Source organism: Callorhinus ursinus, unplaced genomic scaffold (assembly GCF_003265705.2).
Source record: "Callorhinus ursinus isolate GAN/ISIS: 27379988/994484 unplaced genomic scaffold, GSC_fseal_2.0 scaffold2, whole genome shotgun sequence".
Taxonomy (NCBI): Eukaryota; Metazoa; Chordata; class Mammalia; order Carnivora; family Otariidae; genus Callorhinus; species Callorhinus ursinus.
The window spans coordinates 86,085,357-86,106,601 of record NW_027397064.1 but is presented as its reverse complement, the minus strand read 5'-3'; the positions used below and the strand labels follow the sequence as shown (position 1 = coordinate 86,106,601).

At 34.9% G+C, this 21,245-nt stretch overlaps 1 protein-coding gene and 1 pseudogene across 1 annotated transcript in view; one reads left to right on the top strand and one right to left on the bottom strand.

Annotated features, from left to right (window-relative positions):
• LRP1B (LDL receptor related protein 1B) overlaps positions 1-21,245 on the bottom strand; it is a 1,894,461-nt gene that overhangs the window by 798,216 nt on the left and 1,075,000 nt on the right. The window contains exons 8-11 of the mRNA XM_073905704.1: positions 18,899-19,121; positions 15,637-15,808; positions 14,056-14,199; positions 7,962-8,198 (exon numbers count right to left, since the gene is read on the bottom strand). Coding sequence (XP_073761805.1) covers positions 7,962-8,198; positions 14,056-14,199; positions 15,637-15,808; positions 18,899-19,121 — 776 coding nt within the window. The remainder of the gene's footprint in view (positions 1-7,961; positions 8,199-14,055; positions 14,200-15,636; positions 15,809-18,898; positions 19,122-21,245) is intronic.
• Positions 9,239-9,708, top strand: LOC112812040 (BET1 homolog pseudogene; annotated as a pseudogene).

The following is a 21,245-nucleotide window of genomic DNA, read 5'->3' as shown; positions in this document are numbered from 1 at the left end:
ATGCACACACACAGACATAGAGACACACACGTACCCAAATCCCTCAAGAGAGTAAATTTTAAAAATCCATCATGTTCAGAGAGAGGCCAGTATTACAATGGGACTAGTTCAAATAAGACCCTTGCTATCTCCTTATCACTCCTAAGCACTCATACCCCTCTAATCACTCCTAACCACTCATGCCCCTCTAATCATTCCTAACCACTCATGCCCCTCTAATCAGTTCCCGCCAATGTTGAGCAGTGAGCACTGGTAACTGACTAGCAAGCTGGGAGGGGTGGCAGGGAAAATAAATGCAAGGCAGAGAAAAACGAGGAACCAAATATGTCTTCCTTTCCTTTTCCAGGCTTCTAGCCAGAAGACAACACAAATGATAAGCAGGGAAGATTTGATGATACATTGAATTTAGAATTCTGAAATACATGTGCATATAGTGGAATGGATTAGGCATTCTAATCACCAAACTAATGCTGTGTTTCTGATTTAAAGTGACTAAGAAGTCTGTCAGTTGCCCAGTTGGGAGCAGAAAGGATTGGGGTTTGACCAAGTTTTGCTGTCAAAATTTTGCTAGTAAGAGAGCTTACAAAATAAATTTTCAAAGCCAAATGGGAGACAAAAAATAAAGTTATGCTTTAGATAGGTCAGAGTCACATTTCTGATGTATTTGTTACACAAACAATGATTTACCACTCCCCTAAGTCCACTCAAAATGGCAAGTTTCATGGGAAGTCGCTCAGCTTGCATTGTGGATATTATCTCGCCCCGCAATTTGAACTAGCATTTCCTACTCTAGGACCCCCCACAGTCATATCTGCCAAGAATAACCTATCAAACTTGTTTTTTAATCAGAAATTGGTATTAACCTAAGCAATAGTACAATTATAGTCAATGTTTACAATAGTAGTCCTGGGTTAATAAAGGATTCCCAAGTGATTTCTTAAGTCACAAATAAAAATCACATACTACTAAGAATAATTAAGCAACTGGGTGGAATACATTTCTTTTATTTTAATTTATACTGAAAACTGGCAATTTATTTAAAATGTGCAAAAAATTATACTAATCAGAATATCTATTAATATAATGGTTATATTTGTAATAATACTCTCATGGTACTTTGAAGATTACCAAATATTTTCACATTTTCTCTTTTGACTTTACCAGCAATTTAGCATTTATAAGAAAATAGACTTTTTGTAGAAGCTTCTAGAGCTATTCTCAGCTAATGTGTATATCCATGTATTTGTAGTATGTTGTATGCATACATTTGTAGTACAAATAGCATGTATTATGTCTGGTATATATGCTTATGTTGTGTGGAAACAAATAAGGGGAAAGATATCTTCTCTATGCTTTCCCAGATTCATTAGCCTCATGACCAATTCTATTTTTTTTATGACACTGTATCTTAGAATCCAGATTTCAAGCTTCTTCTATTCATGTCAACTCCTCAGACAAAAAGATATATATTGGCTTAGAGGTGTTTATTTTTTTTTTCAAATATCTCATATACTTCATGAGAAACATAAAAAATATGAGAAATATATACTAGCAAATTAACAATGGAACTGAACCCATATTTGAGGACTCAGATCTCCAATGAATTCTGGAAAAAACATCTTATTGATAGTCAATGGGAGTCAGTACGTGCAAACAGGCTATAAACTTGCTACTCAGTAGGACAATAACAATTAGATTCTCAAGAATTGCAAATGTTCACAAATCACTTCTTAAAGTTTTAATTAGGAAATGTCTCATGACTGATAAATGTATTCATTATTTTCTTTAATTGTTAGCCAGAGTCTACACCTCTCAGAGTCTCAGAGCTTTTCCTTTAAGAGTTAATTTCAGAAAAATGAGATTGATATGTACCTGTAATCTAATAGAAGAGAGTAAAAGATTGTTCTCAATTTTACAATGTTTTGCAAGGCATACTCACTACTTAAAGTTCATGGGAACTTTCTAACATAATTCATTACTGATAGCTCAACATGTTTGTTTCATCACTATAAAACTGGCTCTTTATGACTAGAAATTACTAGTTAATAATGCTGAAGTTCACTGACATCCAAGAACAAAGAGTGAGATTTTCCCCTGAGGTCAAGAAAAAGACAAGGATATTCACTTTCACTACTTTTATTCAACATAGTACTGAAAGTTCTAGCCAAAGCAATCAGACAACAAAAAGAAATAAAAGGCATCCATGGGCACGTGGTGGCTCAGTCAGTTAAGCATCTGCCTTCAACTCAGGTCATGATCCCAGGGTCCTGGAATCAAGCCCCACATCAGGCTCCCTGATCAGAGAGGAGCCTGCTTCTCCCTCTCTGTCACTCCCCCTGCTTGTGCTCTCTCACTGTCGCTCTCTCTTTAAATAAATAAATAAATAAATAAATAAAATCTTAAAAAAATAAGAAATAAAAGTAATCTAAATCGGCAAGGAAGAAGTAAAACTTTCATTATTTACAGATGACGTGATATTATATATAGAAAACCCTGAAGACCCCACCAAAATACTACCAGATCTGATACATGAATTCAGTAAAGTTGCAGTATACAAAATGAATGTACAGAAATCCATTGCATTTCTATACACTAATAATGAAGCAGCAGAAAGAGAAATTAAGAAAACAATCCCATTTACAATTGCACCAAAAATGATAAAATACCTAGGAATAAACTTAACCAAAGAGGTAAAAGATCTGTACTCTGAAAACTATAAAACAATGATGAAAGAAATTCAAGATGACACAGACAAATGGAAAGATATCCCATGCTCATGGATAGGAATAACAAATATTGTTAAAATGTCTGTACTACCCAAAGCAATCTAAAGATTTAATGCAATCCCTATCAAAATACTAGCATCATTTTTCACACAGCTAGAACAAACAATCCTAAAATTTGTACGGAACCACAAAAGACCCCGAGTAGCCAAAGCAACCTTGAAAAAGAAAAACAAAGCAGGAGGTATCACAATTCCAGACTTCAAGTTATATTACAAAGCTGTAGTAATCAAAACAGTATAGTGCTGGCACAAAAATAGACACAGATCAATAGAATAGAAAGCCTAGAGGGTTACCAGAGAAGAGGTAGGTGGGCGGATGCATGAAATAGGTGAAGAGGATTAAGAGTACACTTATTTTGAGGAGCACTGAGTAATATACGGAATTGTTAAATTGCTACATTGTACACCTGAGACTAATTAAACATGTTAACTACACTGGAATAAAAATAAAAACAAAAATAAAAATAAAAATAAAATAAATCCACACACAGTAAACTGGATCTTTATGACACACTAGAAATTCCTAGAGAGGTATACAGTGACGAAGTTCACTGAAATCCAAGAACAAATCATGATCTCTAGAAAATGATAATCTCACTCTAAGATTGGTGTCATTTGGAAACAGATCAAATCCTGTAATCTATTGTAAGTAGCCACCCTAGGATCAGTTAGAGTAGAGGCCTGGAAATATTTCTGGAGTTCTGAAGTGGGTCCTAAGTTGGTAGTCATATCTGGGGGGGTTGGGGGGTGTAGGTGGGTGGTGGTGGTAGTAGTGATAGCGAGGGTTCAAAATTTTACAGTAGTGTATAATAATTCATGTCCCAGGTATAATATCATACATTTCAAACCAACAAATTGGAGGAACTGTTGGATTCTAAAATCCATGGAGGGAGTATGGAGATTCCAGGGATGCGACTGAGCTGAAGAATAGGGATTGATCCTTCACATACTGGACAAGCAATAAGGCACTACCATTTTGTAGTATGTCAACAGATTATCTTCCAACATGTCATTTGGAGAATATGTTCTGTACAGAAAAACTCCTTCCCCTTTCTCTTGGCTACACTTTTCATAATATCAGAAAATAGATCCTATGTTGCATCCCATCCAAAGCTATTCATTGTTCTCCAATTTCATGGCTCTTGTAAATACCTTCAGGTAAAGGAGGAGTCTGAGGTGTGGAAACGCGTGCACACTCCAGATCTCAATCAAACAGAACCCACCATAAATATATATATATATAGATGAGGTCAGTATATAAAGCATTTAAGAGCACAGGATTTCTGCTAGTTCCTGTGGCTTTTGTAACATATTACCGCAAACTTGGTCACCTCAAATCTCCAGTTTAGTTATGGGAGCTATGGAGAGTACAGTTTTTCTGTTATACCTGCAGGCATTAATAACTTTCAAACTCAGGAAAAATGCTTTGAGTGTTTTTTTAAATATTTTAAAGATATAGAACAATACGAAAGATTGTTTTAACATGCCTTCTATTTGGATATATGTATCCCAGTAGAATTAATTTATACCGTTTAGAAACAAGTACTGCATTAACAGACTGCATACAATAATAAATTGAACAGTAAGTTATCATCTTTATATTTTTTTTCCTTTCTGTTGAAAATTATAATTCATACTGCAATGAAAAATAAATCTTAGACAAACACCCAAGAAGTGAATTTGATCTTATAAAGAGCATCTATCTTGTGCTCTTAGATAATGTAACAATTATAACTGGCAAGAATGGCTACTTTAAATTCCCTGACCACTTAGTCTAATTTTGCCTCCTGTTCATAATTGCCTTTTACTTTTTACCACAGTATCCTACTTTATTTTTGCTACAGCAGTTATCATTATCTTGTTCATATATGTTTATTATCTTCCTCCCATTATTTAGATACAAACTAAATATGAAGCTTTATCCTGTTTACTGCAGCATTCCCATCACCTACAATAGCACCTGGACCAGTGAAGGCATTTGCAGGATTTATTTATTAGCTGGACAAATAATTAAATCAAATAATTAATTAAAAGAAATAGTATGAATTTTACAAAAATTATGGCAAGAATTCCAGAGAATAAAAAACTTACCGATTGGTACATGCTTTGTCTTTACAGAAGTCTATTTTAATTAAATTGTTAGTATGTCTTCATTTCATAGATATTTTCAGTACTTATTGAGATAGATGTAAGTATCTCAAAGGGACAATTTTCCTTTATCTTTTATTTAACTACTGTTTTAGCCCACAAGATTCTACAGACTCTAGGATATAGCATCTTTAGGAAGTTTTCCATAAACCTCTGAGAGAAAAAAAAAATCAAAGAATGAGTAGAGATGGGCCTTTTTAGAAATGCTGTTGGTGTTTTTCTTTCTTTATAGAAAGGATCTAAGCTTACATAAAAGATGTCCAAGATATTAATGTTATATTTACAAGCAGCAAAATCTTTATAGCCTTGTACTTCAAACTGTACAAATTTATCTAAGACTCAGAATTTCTACCGAGCTTACAAAATAATTTGTCAAACCAAACACTGCCTCCCAGTTTTCAGGTTGGATGGTGGATATTCTAGCTAAATTAATGAACACATATAGAATATAATTTTTTTCTGATTTCAAGAATGATAAGTTGTCATTTGCCAAATATAACTTCTGTTTTGACATGCTAATCTTATATCATAATGTCTATTATTACTTTCCTCCCTTCTTCCTGGTTAGAAAAAAGAGTAATAAAAAAAACATTAAGTTGTCCTTGCATAGGAATATCAAAATGTTAAGTGTATTTCAGGTGTGAAATCTATGAAATGTTCTCATAACCTTCATACTGCCAAAGCAACACTGTACAGATGTGCCTGGCCGTCAAGCGGCTGTTAGAGCTGATCTCTGTTGCTGGGGTGAAAAGCAAAGGCCCACCAATGTCACTGATAAGATATTGTTATCAAAGTTAGGATTATTAGCTGGAACATTCAGTCACAGCACAGGAACTGACACTTTTTGAAAGGAAACCAAGAACCTTCAATGTTACATTTCAGTCCTTCATGAAAATTTCTAGGTCAAAATCACAGCAATCCAAATGTATCTGCTTACAGAGAATGTGCAAGTCTATTGTCCTTCTAAAATTGTCCATTTTCTATCACTTGAAATCACATGACAGAGAAAAGTGGGCAGAAAGCCTCTGTCACGTCCAATTTAAGGTAAAAATCTTAACTCTAATTAGCCTCTCTAAAAAGTCATGGTGGCTTTATATTGCCTTAATCAGTAAACTATAAACAACAACAGTAATATTAAAAAAAAAAAACTATTTTTTTCATTTTAACACTCCGTCTGTCGCTCATGGGAAGTGTACATTTTATCATTCAAGGTTTGATTTGTAGCGAACCTGAATTGAATGAATAATCTCCTTATACTACCCCATTCCCATGAAGTCAGGAAAGACCACCACTCATTAGCACTCATGCTGTAAATAATTTTAGTCCGTATCTGCTTTTATTCTCTCTCCCTCCTCTCTGCTCCATTCTGCACTCTACCACCAGACTGATTCTCCTAAAATATCTTTTCATTCACGTTATTCTTTGACTCAAAAGCATTTCCTGCCTCTTAGCCCTTCAGGATTTCCTCCAAGCCCCTTCACCTCACATTTCAGTCTTTGATTTCATCACCTCACACTTTCCACTCTTCCTCTGACCCTATTCCCTGGGACCAAAACCTCCTGTAGTGATCTACTTAATGTTCCCCTCACCCTCTTTCTGTAGTACTTGATTTTTTTTTTTCTTTTCTCTACGGAATTCCTTGTGGCTGAAATTGTCCTCCCCTCCCCTTTAACATTCTTCCTTTAAAATCTAGCCCAAATACCACCTCCTGCACACAAAGTTCTCTAGGAACACTCACATAAAGACGTCTCTTCCTCCCTGTGGAGACCCATTACACAGATATTCCCCAATAATCATATATTTTCTTTGGGTCTGCTTTGAACTTATTAATTAAATAAAATGCTGCAAAACATTTACATTTTTTGTGCTTTTATATTCTCTCCAAAGGTAGATTATGAACACCTTGAAGGCAGTAGCCACTTTCTAACATTCCTTTTATCTCCTAAGATAGCTAACACAGTGTTCTTCATCTAATAAACATATAATTAATGCTCCCTAAATCAAGGATTTTTAAAATATTTGAGAAGTGAGCAGGGTGTGTATGTGAGGAAACTGAGGTCCAGAATCATAACTGAACATATCTAAAGGTGACTGACTAGTAGTCAAAGATTTGGTTTGCTTGATTATTAAAGATATTTTCTACTTATACCAAAGTTACATTATTTCGTTACTTGATTGGTTGTTCTTGAGCCATGAAATTTATAAAATACACTGTTTTAATAAAGTATAGGCATATATGTTTGCAAATATAGTCTTGCATATAAATATTTATAAGTAAAACTAGGTATAAACAAAGTATCTCTGTGAATACAGGTATTTCAAGGGCAACTCTAGGGAAGTCAGTTTTAATGATTTATAAAGAAACAATATGCAAGCGGGGCGCCTGGGTGGCTCAGTCGTTAAGCGGCTGCCTTCAGCTCAGGTCATGATCCCAGGGTTCTGGGATCGAGCCCCGCATCAGGCTCCCTGCTTGGCGGGAAGCCTGCTTCTCCCTCTCGCACTCCCCCTGCTTGTGTTCCCTCTCTCGCTGTGTCTCTCTGTCAAATAAATGAATAAAAAAATCTTTAAAAAAAAAAGAAACAATATGCAAGAAATGCACTGACAATGGGGACATCGATATTTTTAATGCACTCTGAATGACATGACCAATATCCTAGTAAGAATCAAATATTACACAAGTCTCTTATGTCCTGTTAAATCTTATGTTCTGCCATATAGCACTATAAACATATAATTATAAATCTGCATTTTCCATGAAGGTGAATAAGTAGCTTAATTTAATTCCAGTAATGTTTAAAATGTGGTGGACAATTCCAAGTTCCATTTTATCATGGAGGTTTTAATATGCTAGTGTGTGAAAAACAGGTAGAAATAATGTTACTGAAGAAAATCCAATCAACAACTGTTTTTAAATCAACAGTAAGTACTTAGGTTCTGGGTGAAGTGAGTTTGACATACGTCGGATTTATCCTTTCCCAGCGCCGTATCATGGGGCAGTTTGCTGCTCATATTGCGTATTGTCACTTACCATCTTTCAGGATAGTTTCTCGCTCTGTGCCATCTATCTTCTGCCGGCCAATTAAGAAACTGGTGGTGTCAGCAAAGTAGATATAATTGGTTTCTGCGTGGAAATCTAAAGCGCGAGGGTTTACCAGATTCTCTATGGGGATCATGTATTCATCAGCTATCTTGGTATTCAAGTCCATTCCTCTAACAATTCCTGGGCGTCCTTTCCCATAAAAGAGGAACAACTCATTCTTCGGTCCTGCAGAAGAAAGATTACAAACACAAACAACTGAGGCTGCCTAATCTTCTGTACACTGCAGAATGCCACTGTTTAATTAACTGGCACAATTAGCATTTTTTAAATTCAATACCAAAAATTAAACTCTAAAATATGCCAAATGTATCTTGATGCAAGGAGGCCAGCTAATTGCATTACTTTAATTAAAACAGAAATTACTTCCGTGAATGGGTTATATTTAGTTAATTATTCTTTTGTCTGTAACAGTCTGTATAGCAAAAACATGACAGATCATTGGATAACTGGTAACAGTAAAATGGACATTTATTAAAACATCTGGCACATTTAACTTTACAATTCATTACAATCTATCTAACACATTCTGTAGATACTAACTGTAGCATTCATTATGTCTGAAAAGGCTAAAAACTACAGAATATTTAAAACACCCCTCCTCGGAGCTTGCATCTAAGGCTGTCCAAAGGCAAACAAATAGAATCACACAGTATCACAAACGTGCAGGAGAATATATTACAAATGTCTAAACAAGTGATTTATTTTTTTAAAGAAATGAAATAAAATGCCAGTTAAAGCACTCACTTTTTTCTTTACATCTTAATTAGAATGTTAGAGGTTGATGGTGTGTGCCAGTAACTCTGATGTACAACACAGCCCTTATCAAAAACAAAACAAAACAAAACAAAACAAAACACAAACTCCAAACAAAAAACTATTTCCCAGGTTAAAATGCTAGAATCAATGCAGCTTTTTCTACAGAGTGAATTGACTCCTTCAGACTTTCATACGAAATACATGCCAGGCTCTCCAATTTCTAGAGCAATTGACTTAGTTTGGTCCATACAATTTGAAGAAAATACTTTATATAAAAGGGAACACTTACTGAGTTTTATTAATAAAACTGAGGATACAAATGATTCAATTATAATTGCATAACAGTATCACAAGGGAGATTCTTAGCAAAGTAAAATAACTAAACTATAGAAAATTTGGAGAAAAAAGGAGAAAAAAATGAGGACTTATTAGACTCCAGTGATGTGGCGCTTTGGGGAAAGAAGTTGGTGTTTCTCTGGGCCCAGGTACTGAAGACACCGTCCGGGGAACCCTGGCCCCTTCCTACCCACCCCTCCATCTGCTTTTTTCTTCCCTACTCTGGCAGGATGAGGCGTGCAGGCCTGGGTGAAGGAGCACCTCCTGGCAACTATAGGAACTATGGCTATGCTAACAGTGGCTATAGTGCCTGTGAAGAAGAAAACGACTCATTGAAAGTCTGAGAAGCAAAGTAACTGCTATAAAATCTCTTTCCGTTGAAATAGGCCATGAGGTTAAACATCAAAATAAATTATTAGCTGAAATGGATTCACAATTTGATTCTACAACTGGATTTCTAGGTAAAACTATGGGAAAACTGAAGATTTTATCTGGAGGGAGCCAAACAAAGCTGCTGTGCTATATGATGCTGTTTTCATTATTTGTCTTTTTCGTCATTTATTGGATTATTAAACTGAGGTGATGCAAAAAAAAAAAATGAGGACTGACTCATAAACTCAATACCCTCAATACAAACAATATTGTCAGTTTATATAATTTCTTTCTCTCGTTTTCTTTTAAAATTTGTGTTATTGAATATTAAATGTATATGAACTTGTATTCATTATATTCTAGTGTATGAAGAAAAATAAATCTCATGCACCTGGCACAGATCTTAAAATATTTCCAGAACACTGAAAGGTATGCATGTGCCCTAAACCAATGCCCCACACCTTTTTTCCTATTTCCCTTTCATCCCAAAGACTTCCAATATCCTGATTATTTTGTTTATCATGTATTTTGTCAAGTTTTAGTACACATGTTGCATGTATTTCCCAACAGTACATTGTTTGATTTTGCATGTTTCAATTTCATGTGTGAATTTTTCTGTGAATTAATTTTATTCTTATTATATTTGTAATATTCATCCATGGTTGTTGCAATTATTGTTCACTTATTTTTGCTGTTATATCGTATGCTTTCATGTGACTCTTTCAAATTTAATTTATTTAGTTACTTTTCTAATGTGCAATTAATTATATAGAAGAGGACACTCCATTTTATATTCTGCTTTTATTACTAAATCTTAGCATCAAAATTATGTTCTATGTTGATCCATTATTTTAAGCCTTACATTCATTCTTTCAGTATGGTCAGTATAACATATGATAATTTGTCAAACTGTTCCTCAGTTGATTATATCTTTTCATTCTTATAATAATACTGAGATAAGCATGTTTTTCTTCAACCTAACATTTTGCACATTTTCTTAGATGATCTCTAAGCATACATTTCTAGAAATGGAATTACTGGTAAAAAATATTAACATCCTTCTTCCTCATTGGCCTTACAGCTTCTCAGTGTTCACCTACTTTCGAGTATTTTTTAAAAATAGTATTGCATATTATTTAAAAGTAGTGCAGATTTATTTGAAAATTAACATTTTCTACCAACTTTATATGCATAAATACTTTTGTTTTTTAAAAATAAGAATCTTAAAAAAATTTAAAAATAAAATAAAAATAAAAATAGGAATCTTAGGACGCCTGGGTGGCTCAGTTGGTTAAGCGACTGCTTTCGGCTCAGGTCATGATCCCAGGGTCCTGGGATAGAGAGCTGCATCGGGCTCCCTGCTCCCTGGGGAGCCTGCTTCTCCCTCTCCCTCTGCCTGCCAATCCTCCTGCTTGTGCTCTCTCTCTCTCTGTCAAATAAATAAATAAAATCTTTAAAAGAATAGGAACCTTATATAACACTTTAGTACCTCATTTTAAAAAAATTGTATTTTATTGTCATTAAAGTCTTCAAAACATTATTTCCTTTTTTTTAAGGATTTTATTTATTTTATTTGAGATAGAGACCACAAGCAGGGGGGAGAGGGAGAAGTAGACTCCCCACTGAATAGGGAGCCCAATGTGGGGCTCGATCCCAGGACCCTGAGATTATGACCTGAGCGAAAGGCAGATGCTTAACCGACTGACCAACCCAGGCACCCCCAAAACATTATTTTCAATGACAGCATCATGTTACCTGCTAGAGAGGCAATATGATATAGTCAGGTGCTTACCTATCGTTGGATATTTAGATTGTTTCTGGGTTTTTGTTATTATAAATACATTTACAATGAATTTCTTCAGTCAAAAGAAGGATAATTTCTTAACACTGTCAGTTTTATGGTTTTTTTAAAAAATATTTTATCAAATTTCTTTCCAACAGTGATATCAATTTCCAATTCTATTAACAATACACAAGAATACTAGTTTCACCATACCCAATTTTGCTAATGTTTTTTTCTTTTAAAGATTTTGTTTATTTGTCAGAGAGAGCACACAGGCAGAGGGAGCAGCATGCTGAGGGAGAAGCAGGCCTCTCACTGAGCAAGGAGCCTAATGCGGGACTCAATCACAGGACCCTGGGCCCATGACCCAAGTAGAAGGCAGACGCTTAATGGACTGAGCCACCCAGGCATCCCACTAATGCTTATTTTTAATTGATGTTGTCATTGGTATTCAGTAAACCTGGTATTTCATTGGTTTAACGTATGTGTGTATGTTTTATTTTTTATATTTTTTAAAGATTTTATTTATTTATCTATAGAAAGCGCAAGTGGGGGCGGGGGTCCGTGGTGGGCAGAGGGAGAAAATCTCAAGCAGACTTCCTGCTGAATGCAGAGCCCCAACCAGGACTCAATCTCACAACATGGAGATCACGACCTGAGCCAAAACCAAGAGTCAGATGCTTAACCAACTGAACCACCGAGGTGCCCCTGTGTATGTATGCTTTAAATAAGAATAACGATTTTTCCCATTGTTTACTTAAGTCACTTATTTTAGTCATTCAACACCCATTTTAAAGTTTCTTCTCGTGTGTTTTCTTGTACAATAGACAATTGAAACTAAAAACTACATTTCAGAGACACTCACAGAGTGATGGGCCTGGTTTTAAGTACCTATAATAAGATGTACTAACTCACATTTGGGATATGGAAATGAGGCTGCTTTTTGCTCCTTCTGTTGGTATTCATCCAAAGGAGAAATTTGAATTTTTCCACATTAGTGTTCTTCCTTTGTGTATATCAAGAGGCAAGGAAGAGGGTGTTGTGTTGTGTTGTTTTGTTTTGTCTTGCTTTGTTTTGTTTGCCAGTAGAGAACTATCAGTTGAGACATATTTCTGGAGGTAGTAGTTGTGGTGCAAGCTGTGGAGATTCCTGGATATTAGTTAAAATGGTGTGTTTTTGAAGTTACCATTGATATTTGTGGCTTCCCGATGTCCTGGCTTCTGAGTGTGGCAGGTTTCCAATTTGAAGCCAGGGTAGTTCAATGGTGGTTTTGAGGGATGTTCTGAGGACTGAGTCTAGAAGCTATTGCTTCAGGCTTTTCATTGATTGTGTAAGCACCTATCTATTTGCATTTGATCTTTTCTGCTTAAAATAACTAGAATTGTCTGTTAATGTAAATGTACCTTGACTGATACACTATATTAAGGGTGATTAAAGCTTAGGCAACTGTGATCCTATTTTCCCCCCAAACATCTGTATGTATGTATGTATGTATGTATACATGCATGCAAATATGTATATATAAATGTGTATGGTTGCATTTTTTTATGACATGCCATCACTTTTCAAGTAGTAACCACACCAGGTTAAAGGCTGGTCTCTCACACACACACACACACACACACACACGCATGCGCGTGTGCAACTTCACTCTTCTTGAGACTTCTCTCAGTTATCCAGAAGATCTCTTGAACAGGAGACCCAGCATTTAATACAAAGTTAGAAATGAAAACAAAATACTAATACATATATTTTATCACAGTTGAGCCTCCTGGGTTTTTGATTAAAAAAATATTTGTGCTACAATTTAGACTTAAATTTTTAACAAATTTAGTGATCTAATGTCATAGTCCTCAGTGAGCACATGACAAGAAAGTCGGAAGAAATGGCAAGACGGTGACCAGAGAGGAAAAACTGACAGAAATAAAAAGCCATTGCTATAACAAAATGGAGACACGATGGGCACTGTAAAAAGCAGTCATCATAACTTTAAAAATTATGGTATTGAGGGACATTTAAAGGACAGCAGTCTCCACATGGACATCATTTCTATACAGACCATTCTAATATATTTGATTATGAAGACCCCAAGTAAAGACCTTAATTTAACAAATTTTGGGGCAACAATCTAAGTTTACAAAAGTCATGTATAAAATTATTTATTAACTTATTTAAATAAGAAACAATTAAATTATTCAGTATATTTCACAAACAAAACAAAGACATGTCTTACTGTTTGAAAACTTTTCAATAAAATTGTTAAAGAGATTGATATTTAATTAGTATAGCTCCAGTTACCTGGAAAATTAAATAATGAAATGAATTTCACTCCCCAGTGATGCTGGATAAGATGAAACATTACTTTATATGGATTTCTGTTGGACTAAACAACACACCTATTACTAGGAGCTACTTCTTAGTTCAGATGAGAGAAAATATGGTCAACCAAATATTCAGTTTCATTAGACCAAAAGCCTTCTTTAAGGAATTAAGGAAAGGACCTTCCTAAAAATATATCCTAAAGTATGTTTCCCGGGGATCCATAAATTTAGTGACTCTGTTGCCTGATTCAGTTTCTCATTCCCATCATCACAAAACAAAACAAAAAACCCTGAATACTGAGAAAAACGGCTGGTACATTTTGCAGGCAAATTTCACCTGTTGAAGTCTTATATTATTCTTGACATTGATGTCGCTAATTAATAATATAAATAAATAAATAAACCTATCCTGAAGCAGTGGATGCTGGCAAAATGTTTGATTTTAACAACATACTTTTGCACGACCTGCCGTCACTTCCCAGGTTGAAGCCCGTCCTGCAGCGACAGGTCCGTGTTTTGTAACTGCTGCTGAGCAGACAGATGTGTGAGCATCCCCCTGGCATTCCATATGGATCCACTTCACATGCATGGCTTCTGACTACAACAAATAAAAAACAGCACACTTGAAATTCTCCAAAGACAAGATAATTATGTACATTGGTATGTTGAAACGTTTGCAGTGCAAGAAGAGGGAATCCTACGAAAAAGCTTTATACCCAGGTATTTATTACCATAATCAATTGGAAAAAGTGTTTAAACCTCATGGAAGAAGAAGTAGGAATTTGCTAAAGTCCTCCTAAAAATATGTTTAAAAAATTCTGCTTTTATATTAATTTAAACTGTTTACATGTAAGCGAAATAAGTAACATGATTTTTTTGATGCATGCTTGTTGTTCTTTTTAAAAATGCATATTTCTTACAAATATAAAAAGATACTGTAAAAATATGCCAGGTTAGGTAATTAAGCAGAGAAAGGATTTCTTTCGAAATAATCCATTATATGAGCACTTAACCTAGAAGAAATGTGATTCAGTAACTATCTTATTAAGAAGTTCTGAGACATATATTCTTTTTTTCAGTTTTGAGTCCGTTGCCATTTTGAGAACTCTACCACAAAATGAATGTGTGTGAGTGTGTGTGTGTGTGGGTGTGACAGTATAGTTAATTTAAATTTAGAAATTTAGTAATTTTCAAAAGGAGGAGGCTAGTTTACACGTGGAGATTGAGAAGTAGGACATTTCATGAGGGTTGAAGTTAGAGAAGGAAAAAAGCAAAGGAAAAGTACTGTACGAAGACAATGAGAAAAAGATGAGTCAAAGAAAAAAAGGCTGTGGTAGGAATAATGTCAGTAAGATTTTACATACTATTGTAATTATATTTCTTTTTGATCACCACTTGAAATTGTGACAAATAACATGGCAATTTTCTTTTTTTTTTCATGGCAATTTTCTTTTAATAATAAAATGGTTATGCTTTTAAAAATGTAAATTGTATTGATGAACAAGCATCACTAACCTGCTATGCAAAAATAACTGGTTTGTGTTTTTAAGAAATACTTAGAAACATTATAGCCTTCTCATTGAAAGATTTTTTTTTAATTAACTTGTATTAAAGAATAATTGGGGTAAGTTAAGAGACCGGAATGATTACAGTAAGAACTGGATAGATTCTGTAAGAGAGTCACCTGATTTGAAATGTCTCCCACAATGATACCAAAAAAAAAAAAAAAGAATCCTTAGCATCTTAGCATCTGGGTTTCCTGTCTACATATATCATGATTGAAAGTTCTTTCCTGAATCTAAATCTAGCCATCATTTCAATTCTATGGTTGTAGAAACAATTCACTAGGAACTGAACAATTTGTCATTTAGACTTGTGCTGGAAGTGCTATTCCATTTTTTCAAGCAGACATATATACTTTTGCTATCAAACAGAGAATTTATGACTTACCCACTCTAACTCCATACAAAGCACAATGACCACATCCCCATTCAACCCACCATTATAAAGACAATGAAGAAGTCTTGTGTCTTACCTGTTGGTTGAGTTCTTTTTTGATAAATTCGGATGCCTCGAGCATTTTCCATTTTAATGAATGAATGAATATCTGTGCCATTAAATCGGTTTATCCTTATGATATTGAAGTTATCAGAATTGGTTGCATACAAATAGTCTTCAAACACAGTTATGCCATAAAGATGTCTGACCTATACGGAGGGGCAAAAATAACTATGATTTTTAATTATGCTGCTTTCAACTTGAAAGAAAAACTGATTGTGCTTACTACTGTGGAAAATTCCTATAGTAGGGCAGTCACACACATATTATCACTTATTTTCTCTCAAAGAATTAAACATTTCACTAATTTAAATTTTTTCTCTGAGAAGAAAACATTATGCAGTAGTAGATAAAGCAGTTCTAAATGTATGGAGAATTTTATTCATGATTCAATAAGAAAACATGTTTAGTAGCTACTTTTCAAAGGCAAGTGAGAACAAAACTTCCAAGCATATTCAATAAGATGCTTATGGCACTGTTATATAAGATGTGAGATGTTTTTATGGGCTGCTTGTTCATATAGCCAGGAGATACAAAATCTAAAAATGTATAGTTCTGGCTGTGCAAGGACTGATGAGAAAACACCTTTGAAAATTTATTTTATAAGAACAAAATTCTATATATATATATATATATATATATATATATATATATATATATATATAAAATCCCATTTTTTTAAGCCACAGGTTTCATTTAGACAAATACTTGTCCCAGCATGGAAAACAATAAACAATGAAACTACGTATTTGGAATAATTGTAAAAAAAAAAAAAAAAGACTTTACTCATGAATCACATATGTTTCTAAAGCCTTTTCATAATGGATTTGGAAGTAATGACACTTGGACAACATAACTCTCCTTAGCAGAGGTCCTGGGAATTGAGTGGAGGAATGGATACCTTGCAGACATTGCAAGCTTCTAGTAAAGCAGAGGAAGAATGAGTTTATTGATCTTCTCATACAAATGCCTACATGCTAAGCACAATGCTTTTGGGCATTCCTCCTGTTATAGTTAATTTAAAATGGTTCTGTGTCAGGGTAGGGTGGGGCTATGATTCGATTTGCTATAGAGATTCCGCTGAAAAAAATCTGTCACAATTCTTTGGCATTATATGGCACTTTTAATATAGATTTGTAGTTAAGAGAATTTGAAAAAGTATATATGGTTTGACTGTAAAAATTTATTTTTTTAAAGATTTTACTTATTTATTTAAGAGAGAGAAAGAGAGAGCGAGTGAGCACGAGCCAGGGGAGGAGCAGAAGGAGAGGGCAAAACTGACTCCCACTAAGCAAGGAGCCTGACTGGGGCTCATCCCAGGACCTTAATCATGACCTGAGCCAAAAGCAGACACTTAACTAACTGAGAAATGTAAGATAGGAATTAATGAGGAGAATCATTCCATGTTAAAGCCCAAATAATGTTTTCCAATGTAAGGGTCTTTCCCCAGTGTGTGTGTGTGTGTGTGTGTGTGTGTGTGTGTGTGTGTACCCACACGCATGCACAAGTGCATGTGATAGAGTGAAGGGGTGGAGGTGTCATGTGTTTATATACTAATATCATTTCCACATAAGCTGATATCATATTCTCTAGATAAATCTAAGCCCAAATTTTACTTGAGCAATACTTTTTCCTATAAAAATTGCAGGTAAACTCAATTCTTCCATCGCCATTAATCTCATGTATGTTTTGCCCAAAGTTTGGAGCCATTCATCTGGGAGTGTGTGGTTCTGGCGTACTTACTTTGCTCTTCACATAACTGCCTATCCACACCCAAGAGAAAAACACAGCCACAGAAGGGACAGCGGGCAGGGTAGAAAATAGGTCCACGTAGTAGAGATGAAATTGTATTCACTGTCCCTGTTCCTTCCTTCAGAAGAGCCTGTTTCCCATGAAATAAGTACACTGTTGCCTGCTCTGCTACTCCCAACACCGCTGGGAGGAGCTTAGAGTGGTAGCTGGACCATTCTGCCTACAGCTCAAATATTTAGAGAAAAGTATCTATGTTGGATGACTTAGTGACAGAGTAAGCATATGTTTAAGGAATCAGAAAAAACACAGGAAATAGAAATGAAAAAAATGAATAATTAAAAACCAGGCATTAGAAAACTTTTTAAAAGTAATCCTGAGGAAAATCATTTGAATTTCTTATAAGGTTTAAAATTTTAATTACGTATAGGTAAAAAGAAGACCCATCATAATCATTTTAGAGATTAGATCCTCTAAAAGTCATAACTAAGGCTTTCCAAAGAAATCAAGTTTTTTACGACAGGCAGAAGACAAAAGAAATAGCTGGCCTCATCTCTAATATTGGACACTTTTTTTTACTCCCAGATTAGTGCATTTGTTTGTCTTTCAAGGAAGGTAAAAGAATTTCATTGTTAAAAACTGATTAGAAAGGAAAGGTAACTTTAAGGGATCATTACAGAATATTTTTGTCTTGGATTGCAAAAGAAAGAAAAGGGATTCACATATTTCGGCTCCATAGAATAAGAATCTCACAAGAAATTAGTGCAATCACTGAGGTAAAATTCAATTGAAGAAAGTACACTAGTGAATAAGCTTATTTCTACTTAGAGATCTCCTTTAAGTGTCTGCTGAGTGTTATCTGCAAAACCTTGTAATTCAGCAAGGCAAAAACTACACAGATGGGAAAGATCTTGACCTCAGTGACTTTCACAGGATTCTCATTCTAGGAAGTGCTTGAATGCATCAGAAGTCAACATGTAGTCCAGCCTTTGAAAATAATAAAAATATTTTTGTGAGCAGCCATTTGCTATTGTTAGCACAATAACTCCAAGGCCACACGGGATAGATGATAGTCTAGCTCCTTACAGATAAACTATTTTTTTCTCCTTATAAATAAACTATTTAAATTAGTTTTTAGTAAGTTTTACTTTTAACAGGTCAAAACATCTGTCCTATTCTAATTCCTTTCTTACTAGTGTGACAATTTTGCTTTTGCTTATTGTTTTTGTTTTATTTTTGTTGGGCTCTGTTTTGTGTGCTTTGCTTTTAATAGAGCAAAAGAGGAAGTCAGAGGCATCTCCAATATTATGGAATGTGCTGTGAAAAGAACATTCTCCCATATAGGAAATACATCACAATTTTTATGACCCTTTGCAGCTTGACTTCGTAAGAAATTTTCAACATTGCAATTCAATTTTTGGGTCTTCTTCCTAGTATGACACCATTCATTTTATTACCTTAGCTGCATTTTCTAACAAAATTGTACTTACTTGTCTGCCTTGAATGATAGTATGTCTATTTTTTCCTTGATAGTCCACTACTTCCACATAGTCCAAGTAAAGATCTACCCAGTAAACCAATTTGTTGACTAGGTCTAGTGCCAGTGCAGCTGGCTGCTCTGTCTTTGAATCAATTATCCTCGTTCTGTTCAGCCCATCCATGTCACATCGCTCCACTTTGGCCACATTCCCGTAGTCAGTAAAGAAAAGTTTTCTGTTGAAAGAAAACTAAACGTTAAAGTGGAGGGGGGCGGGGGAGCTTATTCAATAGAACCATCTGTAAAAAACAGAACTTTTCCTTCTAATTTATTTCAGTGGTTACATCTGTTAGCTTCGCATAACCATTTCCATATAATATCACTCATAAACAGAGAAATCTGCTAATGAATATTGCAGGGCATAAGGGAGCAGGTTAACCAACAACTGTAAAATTTCCCCAAAACGAATGATTATGGTGGGTTTATTATTGTATCAGGGGAAATGTTTCTTTAAGCCTCATAGAACTGATACACAGACACCACAGGAACGCACGCAGCCCATTTGGTATAAGCTTCAGAAGTGAGCCAAGTCACCAGGCCAGGGCACATGAACTATCAGGCTTTATCTTCACCCTGCTTTTCAAATTGCCTAGTAATGTCTGTCTCCTATAAGAGCTATTGTGTGGAGTTCAGTGATGCTATGAGTGGTAGAGAATAGCAAACCTGGAATGGAATTAAGCAGATGGAAAAGCCAATGTGGTGTTTGTAGCAATGGAAATAAAACATAAATAATCCCCCCAAAACCAATCCCCAATTCTCCCAAATATTCCCAAATTACAAAATTTCATAAAGCAAATGCAGGCCTTTTCTCCTCATTTTCCCTCTACTTGAAGGAACAATCTAAAAAGCAATGTTGACCTCTGAGACAAAAAAATAATAATCCTTCCGTGAAACACTAACAGTGTCTATCAAAGGTTTAAATACCTCCAACACCTCAGTGTCTAATATCTGATTAGTTTTCACTATGTTTAGTAAACACAAATCAATTTCAGTTAACCTGACAATATTTTAACAAGATTACCTACTCAGGAGACGAAATTACATTTGTAAATAGAAGACTATCTTACCTTGACTTAAATACAGTCTCAAGAATAATCTGATTTACAGTGACTGAGCAATATTAAGATTACCTAGAGCATAGAATATTTGATTTTACAAACTTGGTGAATTAGTTTTTAGTTACTTTTCTCAACACCCTTGTATTATCTAACAGTATGGGGTATATTTCAAGCTAAAAAGGATTATTTAAACTGTAATTTAACTCTTTCTCCTGCAGGAGGTTTTGACTAATTTTTAAACATTAGTGCATACTGTTCTGTGACAGTATAAGCCGGGTTTTATTCTGAGAAGATATTTCCCTAAATGTTCTTGAAAGACCAATTTATCACGATAAGTTAAAAATTATCTTTCAAGTAACATTCTATTCAGGTGAAGAGCTTTTCTATTCTAGTAAAGAATAAATAAAAGGACATATGGTGCTATGTTTTATTGTCATGCTTAACGTTCAAACTTCGGCCCCTATGCGCTCACTCGCACTTGCTCTCTCTCTTTTCCTGCTTCCATCTTGCATCTCATCTGTCTTCACTTTAAATCAATTTGTTTATAGCTATCCTAAGTTAAATTACTATAAGGAGTACCTAGTTTTCCTATTTCTTACTGTAGAACACTACCCACTATTCCTGTTAGATGAAGCTCTCTTTTTCATCCCATACAAAAATACCTCTCCTTTTCTAGTATCCTTTTCTGAATGGTCCATTCCACAGAGTTGAAGAGATGCTGGTGTGTGGGTAGGTTTGGGTATTGATAGTTGGAGGCTCTTGGGCACACTATGGATAATGTCATATGTATAGACTATGCATAGTGATATAAAGCAGGTGATTGTACCAACTACATGGTTTGAAGAGGAAAGATGAGTCTGGAGTTAGAGACTTCTTGGAAGTCATCTTGAGATGACTTAATTACATGTAATCCAAAAAGGGAAAAAAAGAAAAGTGTGCCAAGATCAGAACCATGGAGGCGTGCTGTTGGAGAAAGAAAACCAAATAAAGATCAGAGGCTATGGTCAAAGAGATCACACAGACTTTCAGAGAAATCTAAGGGAGTAAAGTTCCAGAATAAAGGACCGCAGTGGCTGGCTGGGTCAATCACTTCACAAAATAAAAAATAATATAGATTAAGAAAATGCTGTTGAATTTGGTATTTGTTAAAATACTAGTAATTTTGAGAAGTTGCTTGAGAAGTTGGAGGAAGAGTGAACCAGCTGATGATGAAAGAGGTCAGGAAAATGTGATTTATTTTTC